Consider the following 9400-nt stretch of genomic DNA (forward strand, 5'->3'; position numbering starts at 1 on the left):
ACCATCAACAATAATGAGAAGATGGTATTTACTTGTAAGAGAAAAAACAAAAATGAATAGAATAGAGAAACAATCAGTATGACACTTGAAGAAGATGATAAACAACTAAATCAAAATGAAATAAATGATAAATACTTAAATAAGAAATATACAATGTTGAAAATGATAATAAAAATGAATTTACTGAAGAGAAGAAGAGGCATAATGAAAAAGAAAAGATGAAATTAAAAGAAGAAGAAGAAAAGAACAATGAAAAAGATAAAAGAATAGAAGAATTAAAGAAAAGAAGAGGCTATTAAAGAGAAAGAAGAAAAGAAGAAATACAAAAGAATGACCAGACTATTAATAAATTATCAAATGATATTATTTCATTAAAGAAGAAACATGAGAATGAGATAAACACTAAAAAACAAGAAGGTGATAGAAAATTATTCGAATTCAATGCTAAATCAGAAAGGAAAAGGTCTGAAGTAAGCAATTTATCACAACAAGTATACTTCATGAAAGATAAATTATCTAAATTATAAAATAAAATTACACAAGAAGAAAAGAAGAAAGAAGAGATAAATCACATTATATCAGACTCATCTGAAACACAAATTGTGAATGACCTCACCCCCAATGTTGTAGTAGCTGATGAAATATCATCAAATGAAGATGATCTTCCAAAAAAAGAAAGTTAATACAGAATTCAATCGAAGAGATGGGAAATCAGTATAAGAAGATCACCACATCTGATCATGACAATCAAAAAAACGGGGGAAGCAAACAAATAGAGAAGAATAAATTCTAACATTCTATAAATGTTTTGCACTGAAGTTATTAGAAATAAAATTAAGAAATCAACTTAAAGAAGAAGAAATAAAAAGATTAATACATGAAATTGATATTAAAATAGAAGATATTAATGAATATAAAGAAATAATAAAGAAAACATATAAAATAAAGAATGAAATTAAAATTGAAGTCAATAGAAGAATGGAAGAAGAAATAATAACACACCAATGGAAAGATATTAAATTAAAAGAATTAATAAAATAAATAAGAAACAAGAAATACAAGAGGTAATAAGAATATTCAAAGAAGAAATGAAAGAACAAGAATATGTACAATTTATTAATTATTATTACAATAAAAACAAAGTACATCAAATAATTAATATCATTAATACAAATGAAATATTAATCATTACATTAGATGATTATTATCTTTATATTAAAACTGTAACCTCAACTATTAACATCATTATTAATAACAATCAAGAAAGAAATTGAATGAGAAATATAGAAAGAATATTACAATCAAAAATATATAGATTAAGAGATTTACTCCATAATAATCAATATATGAAATTAAAAAGAATATTACATATTAAAAAATATAATATATATCATATTAAAGTAAAAACAAATGAGCAAATAAACTATTACAAATACCTCCAAAGAATGAAAAGAATAGAAATAGAAGTAAGAATAAATTGAAAAGAATAAGATGGAATTATAAAATGATAAAATATTGAAAGAGATAACTCTAAATAAACATAAAGAAGATGAATATCCAGATAATATTACCACAATTAATTTCTGGAAATGAATCTATGAAAATAACACTAATATAGATTTCATAAATATTAATTTATATGACATATTAATTGAAAATAGAATTAATAATAGAATGTATATAATCACTTTTGATGAATTAAATCATGCAATAAAATTCATTGCTAATTGGAAATCACCTGGAATTGATAAAATACAAGGCTTCTGGATTAAATATTTAGAACGACAAAAGAATTTCTTATTAAAATTATTTAATGAATGGTTGTATAATCATAATGATATCTATATTCAATTTATCAAATGAAGAACAATATTAATATACAAGAAATGAGATAAATTAGATAAACAAAATTACAGACCAATAACTTGTTTAAACTGTCTGTTAAAAGTATACACATCTTTATTAAAGATGAAGATAGAAAGCCAACTGATGATAAATCCAATTGAAAAACAATTATCACAAAATCAAATTTGATGTAAAAAATATACATATTATCAAAAGAAGGATTATTATACAATACCATAATCATTCAGTTATTAATTAATGCTAAATGGAAGTGGGTAGAAACATATTATGATATTTCTAAAGCATATGATAGTATTAATCATCAATGGGTTAAACATTGTTTAATTTATTTTAATATCACATTAGTTGTAATTAAAAGTATATTATATTTATTAATTATTACACAACTCCAATTATATTATAATCAACAAAATGAATGTATAATTAATGTAGAAAGATGAATAATACAATATGATAATTTATCTAAATTATTATTTGTATTATCTATTGTTATATTATCTAAACAATTAGATAAACAAATTAATAAGTTATCTATTAAAATGAATGGAGAAGAAAAACAAGTACAGTTAAACCACATATATATATTGATGATTTAAATATAATAACTAACAGCCTCGAAGAAATGGAAAAATCCCACAAATTAACAAAAGAAATATTTAATAGAATATGATTAAAAATAAATATAGAAAAGAGTGGGATAATGACTAATATCAATGGTCAGATAAATGGAGAATTAGCTGAATTACCAAGAGTAACTAATGATAATCATTATAAATATCTTGGTATTGAAATAAGAGATAAAATAAATATTAATAAATATTGTACATGATTATTAAATGATGTATCTTCTATTCTATCATCATTAAATATTATGAAATATAGCAGCCTCAATACAATTAGAAAGATTAATAGCGATATAATCTCCAAATTAAGATATTGATTCTGTATTGTTAAATGGAAACTTGGTGAGTTTGAGAATATAGATAAACAAATAAGAAAGGCATTGATACAACTCCAACTATACAATATAAACATCAATAAAAGTAGATTATATGTTACAATAAATGAATTATGAATGGGATTAATGTCAGCACGAGATGAATGTGCTAAGGAATTATTAAGAATATATTTAAAATATAAATGGAGATCAAATACAGAAATAAGAGAAATGATAGAGGCAGTAAAAGAGAATCCAAATGGAATAATTAAAAGAATGAAGAGAGTATTTGGTAAGAATATTAATTTCAATGAATTAATGAATATAATACAGTTAAATGAAATAAAACATGATGTAAGCAAAGTATTTGAATTTGTAACAAATAAAATAAATGAAAGATATTTAAATGAATGGAAAGAAATGTAGTGAATATATAAGAAATGTAAATTGTATATTTAATAATAAGAAATTAACAGTAGCCACATGGATGTCATTAAATATAAAAAGAAATACATTCTTCCAAGTAGTAAAGATGCAAGAAGGAGTAACTATGACAGGAAATATTAAATCTAAAATACTCCATTCTGATGCTTTAAAGTATTGTAAACATTATCCTAACACAATTCCATCTATTAGCCACATTTTGTTAGGATGTCCTGTAATGAAGAAGAATCAAATATCAAAACACGATTATGTATGTAAACAAATATATAAACATATATTAATTATTTTAATGAATTTGATGAAATAGATTTTAATACATATCCTAAGTGTATTAATAATAATGAAATGGTTATAACTTACATTAATGATTTATTGGTTAGTGACAATTCTTTTAATGTTAGAATACCAGATATATATTATCAAATCATCAATGAAAAAAAGGATATATTATTGATGTTGCCATATGTCAAGATAGAAACATTGAATTAAATTATATTTACAAATTGAATAAATACAAATAATTACAAGAGAAGCTAAGACAAAGTAGAGAATTAATTTATGTAGAAATAATACTTGTAATATTAACAATCAAATTAATACATAAAGAAACAGTAAGAAGATTAAAAACACTAAAATTACAAATCAACTTCCCCAAAATACTACGAACAATCATTATAAAAAACATGAAATACTTAATGTTCTGCATATTCAACACTGGCAACACATTAGAAGATGAACACTCTAATTCTCATATCTTAGAAGTGAACTCTATTGTAGAAATAGAACATATTAAAATCACTGAAACAATCACTTCTCAATAATCATAAAATCAAATTGTGGATATATCTATTAATTGATATTTTTTATTTAATAACCAAGTAAAAAGGATTAGAAGGTAGTACATCAGAGACACTGCATGGAACCCATATTATCCAAGCTTCGAATCTCCAATTATCGTCTAGTATGACGTACCTTTGGTGAGATAACGTCTTACTCAAAACTGATTATTTGTTACGATTATTGTTATGATATAAGATTATTTATTTATTATGATGGTAGTATTATTATTTATTATGATGCAGATATTTATCATTGATACTTTTGAATTGAATATATGATGTGTTATCAAGAAAGATTATTTAAACAATATTGATGATAAATGAGATAAACCATAATCATAATGTTATTGATATATCAAACATAAAATAACAATATAAATAATGATGAATTTTAATATTCATTTATTTCAAAATAAAAATCAGATAACGAATTAAATGATGAAATATTTAAATTGAAAATGATTGAAAAAAACAATAAATGAATAAAAATAAAACATGAAGAATAAAGTGAAATAATCACTTCTCAATATGATGAAAACATAATCATAAATATTTCATATTTAATTTCTTTATTTTTATTAATAACCAAGTAAAAATAAATTGAATTTTAAAGAAACTTAATTAAACTTGATTATGAGATATAAATCTCCTCTTTTTCCAGTTGTTCCAATTGGCATACCATATCCCTCATATGGCCCTTGTACTCCTTCTTGCCCTGTTATCATAACAGGAATAGTGTCTCCGTCAATACATGGAATAGAGCATTGGAACATTTGGTTTCTATAAGCTTGTGGAATAGCAACACTTTGGAAAAGGTTATTTTCTTGTCGTTGATAACTTTCTGTTTGTTGTGTATTGGTAACGATAATCAAATCCCTTTTTCTTCCATTAACTGGTGTTCCATATCCTTTGTAATTAAATTCAGCACCATCTGATAATCCAACAGTGATTGGGACAGTAAATATTTGTCCATTTATTTCTATTTCTTCTTGATACCCAGTGAAGTAATGATGGATTGGAATGTCAACAGATATAATTTCTGGTTCAATTGGTATATCATCAATTCCATTAGCACTACTACTTTCTTTATTGAGTGGTGGTAATTCTTTGGTGGAAGTTTCTTGACTCTTTTGATTTATTGGGGTTTGTTCAATATAATTTTTAAGTCTTTGATTTTCTTTTGTTAAGTTATCAATAGTTTCTTCGTCGTTTTGAGATTTTTCGGCCATACTTTTTCTTTCTTGCTCTATTAATTGTTTGATTTGATTAATATCTTCGTCCTTTTGTTTAATATAGTTTTCAAGTTCAAGTACTTTATTTTGAAGATCAATATTAACTTCATTAATTTTTTCTATGTTTTGATTAGTTTTGTAAACAGTATCTTTATTTTGTTCTTTCTCTTGATTTGGTTGATCTGTGGTAGTGTTATTATTTATTTTTGTTGTTTTCATTGCATTAATAATACTGTTTAATAAAATGTTTTCTTCTTTTAAATTTGTTCTTGTTGATTCTTCTAAGAGTGAATGCTCTTCTAATGCTCTTTTTTCTTCGTTTATTTTATTTATTGTTTCTTCTTTTTCTTCTCCTTCTTTCTGGAGTTGAGCAATTTCGTCTTCTAAACCTTTTACAATTGTTTCATGAGTTGAGTTTGTTTCTTCTAATTCTTTTTGAACCATGATAATTTCATCACTTTTCTCTTTGATGATTTTTTCAGCTTCGGCAAGTTTGTTTTGAATCTCGTAACATTCTTTTTCTTTCTTTTCAATGACTCCATCTTTTTCTTTTATAATATCTTCTTTTTCCTCAATAATTTTTAGATTTTGAGAGAATTTATTCTTGACTTCTTCTAATTCTTGTTTTAGTTGTTCACAATCAACAACCACCAGATTTTTTCTATCAAGTTGTTCACTCAAACTTTTAATTTCATCTTTGAGGCTGGCATTTTCACTTACAATTTTAGCAAATTTTTTATTTGTTTCAATCGCCTCTAATTTTAACTGATAAACCTCCATGTTTTCTGTTTTACCTTCTTGTCTATCTTCTAAAACATCACAGTTCTCTTGTTTTTCTTCTTCTTTTACATTAAGTTGGATGGTTGAGTTCTGCATTTGTTAAGAAATGTTAATAAAGAGATTTTTTTAAATTTTAATAAATGATTTTTATTTTTTAACTTTTTGTTTATTTTTATTTTTATTTTTCTTTCTTTTTTTTTTTCTTTTATCACGCAGAATATGCAACATATTTTGATACCATGGCTATTGAGTAATATAATAGAGTCTTGTAAAGAAAAACAAACAAGAAACAGGTATTCAAGTTCAAAGAAAAGAAAGAATGAAATAACAATAAAATGCATAATAATAATGATAAAAGAAATAACAAGAGAAAAGTGAATAGAAAGAGAAGAATACAAAGAAAAACAAATAAGAAAGAAAGTAAATATAATGATAATAAACATTACACAAATAATAAATCTAAATTATTAACAATAAATGAAATTGAAATGAAAATTAAAAGAATAACAAGAAAATGGGAGAAAGGAGAATACGAAGAATTACTTAAAAAGTATGAAGGTAAAGAAATGGTATAATATTCTCCAAGAAATATATTCAATAATAAATAATAAAATAATAAAGAAAATAAATATAAAACAAAATAAATGATGAAGATATTAAAACAAATAAAGAATGAATCAAAAACAAAAATCGAATCAAAGAAATGAATGATAGATGTAAAGCTGTAAGAATAATAAATTAAAAAGAAAATAAATGGAAAACACAAAAGAAAATGTAAAAAGAATATAACAAATAATAAATGAACATTCTTCAAAATAAAATTAAAGAAATAGAATAATTATTAAATAATTTCAAACAAAAAAAAGAATGAATAAGAACAAATTATCTCAAATGAAATGATTCAAAAAACACGAGATACAGTTAGGAAAGATTTTGAAGAAGAAATAGAAAAGATTCAAACACAAATAAAGAATATTCAAACAACATTTAATGAAATAAGAAAAATCCAAATTAAAATAATAAAATATTTCATTACAATCAAAAATAAATTAAATATAAAATAGAAATAACACAGAAATATGAAATAAAGATGAGGTCATCTTCATTCTTTGAGTTAATTATGAGAAGTTGAATGAGGATAAAATGAAGAATGATGATGCGCTGAAGAACATAAGAGATAAATAAAAACAATAACTGAATATCAAAAAAGTGGAATTGAAAACTATGAGATTGCAGAAAAAACAAGAAAAGAACTAGACCATACACAAAGAGAAAATGAAGAACAAAAACAAATAATATCAAATCATCATCAACTTATTATTTATTTTTTATTTCAGAAATTGAGAAGAAGAAAACAATGATATTAATAATAAACACACAGCAAATATTGAGAACATCATTATCTGTGATAATATAGATAAACAAAACTACCATTATGAAAAAAAATACAATATTAGAAATAAAAAGCAAAACACTAAATATCAAAAAATAAGAAATGATAATCAATCAAGAAGAGAAGAAAACACAATAAATCAAACAAATATAAATTTAATTGATGTGTTGTATTGTTTTGCAATTGATTTGTTAAATAAAAAATTAAATAAAAAATTAAGAATGAATAAATAGAAAGCATAATAAAAATGATAAATATCAATGTAAATAATGATAAAGAATACATTAATAATATTAAAAAGTCACATAGAATAAAATAAATAACTAATATATATATTAAAATGAAAATGAACTTAATCATAGAAAGTAGAGTGTAATCCAATAATAAAAATTATTATCATAAAAAATAACTCTACTGATATTGATAATGAATATCTTAACTCTATCATCATTCAAGTTAAATAAATGAAAATAAATCAAATCATAATTTAGAATGAAAGATATAGAAATTATAATAATATCATCATTGGATGATTTAAATTTAATTATGATGAAAATAAATACTAGAAATAACCATGAATTGACATTATATATTTATATTAAATGAAGAGAATATCATCATCAAGAGAATATATTCTTAATATATTTAATGAATAGTTAAATTTCAATGAAAATATCAAATTAAATATGGTAAAATGAAGAATTATATTAATCAACAAATGAGATGATATGAACAATTTCAATAATTAACATCATATTAATTATATAAATACAATTATGAAAATATTCATATCATCATTAAAATAGAATATTCATAATAGAATTAATATGATTAATGAATCATTTAAATTATTAAAAATAAATTATAATGTAAATTATAATTTCTTGATAATAATAATGAATAATTATTAATTATTAATTATATGTTAAATCAAAATAAAGAAGAGAAATATACAAAGTATATAGATTCATATTATGATATTAATAAATAATATGAATCATATTAATCATGAATAAGTAATAGAAATATTAAAATAATTTAATATAGAATGAATCAACATAAATAATATATAAAATATGATGAATATAATCATATGATATAAATATAATGAATATAAATGATATATAAAATAATAACTTCTACATTATGATTCATTATCAACTCTATCATCATCAAAAAAATATAAATTCTCAAATTAATGAATATAAGTTAAATAATATAAATCATACATTATATAATAAATAAATGATAATAATGATACAAAATAATAAAGAGTGAGAATAATCAACAAATAAAATAAATAAAAAAGAAAATACATAAATGATTGAAAAGAAATCAGGATATAAATAATATTAATTAAATACTATCTTGAAATGAAAATGTCACAATACATGAAAGAGAAAACTTGTATAAATATTTAAATATATGATAATCAGATAAAATTAATAAAATATTCAATTATAAAATCATCAAATAAAAGATAATGAATAAAATTGATGAAATAAATAGTAAAGAAAAGGCAACGAAAAAAAGGAAATAAAAGAAAAATGAAGAGAAAGAATGATATAAAGGAAAAAAGTGAAATTAAGAAGTAGAAGAAGATGAAAAGAATAAAAGTAGAATGTTGAGAATATAAAATGAAAGAAGATAAAAAAGAATAATTCAAAATGAGATAATAAATGATGAAAATAATGATGAAATAATGGATGTATTTTTTATTATAGAAATTAGAAATATGCAATAAAAAAGTGTTTAATTTATTGATGCAAATTATTTAACATTATTTTATTTATGCAATTTATTTTATTCATTTTTATTTTTATGATTTTTATTTATATATATTATTTATTATCTTTTTTTCTTTTTAATATATTGATTATTTTATTTTATTATTTATTATTCTTTTACT

The 9400-nt window shown here is 21.6% G+C and overlaps 1 protein-coding gene across 1 annotated transcript, besides 12 other annotated features; it reads right to left on the reverse strand.

Annotated features, from left to right (window-relative positions):
• Nucleotides 1-299: part of a repeat region that runs on past the window's edge.
• Nucleotides 4-4111: a repeat region.
• Nucleotides 4112-4133: 22 nt separating this feature from the next.
• Nucleotides 4134-4336: a repeat region.
• Nucleotides 4251-4657: a repeat region.
• A 46-nt stretch (nucleotides 4658-4703) lies between these two features.
• EDI_340750 (GRIP domain-containing protein RUD3, putative) lies at nucleotides 4704-6098 on the reverse strand (the record flags this gene model as incomplete). Its single annotated transcript, XM_001738270.1, has 1 exon — nucleotides 4704-6098. One exon carries the CDS (start codon nucleotides 6096-6098, stop codon nucleotides 4704-4706), a length of 1395 nt encoding a protein of 464 aa, XP_001738322.1.
• Nucleotides 5614-5677: a microsatellite.
• Nucleotides 6099-6218: 120 nt separating the features above from the next.
• Nucleotides 6219-6240: a sequence feature (AT_rich).
• A 1-nt stretch (nucleotide 6241) lies between these two features.
• Nucleotides 6242-6296: a microsatellite.
• A 2-nt stretch (nucleotides 6297-6298) lies between these two features.
• Nucleotides 6299-7267: a repeat region.
• Nucleotides 7244-7972: a repeat region.
• Nucleotides 7948-9008: a repeat region.
• An 11-nt stretch (nucleotides 9009-9019) lies between these two features.
• Nucleotides 9020-9194: a microsatellite.
• Nucleotides 9195-9261: 67 nt separating this feature from the next.
• Nucleotides 9262-9397: a microsatellite.
• Nucleotides 9398-9400: the final 3 nt, after the last annotated feature.

The sequence above is a fragment of the Entamoeba dispar genome, genomic scaffold (genome assembly GCF_000209125.1).
Source record: "Entamoeba dispar SAW760 scf_1105229461203 genomic scaffold, whole genome shotgun sequence".
Taxonomy (NCBI): domain Eukaryota; phylum Evosea; order Mastigamoebida; family Endamoebidae; genus Entamoeba; species Entamoeba dispar.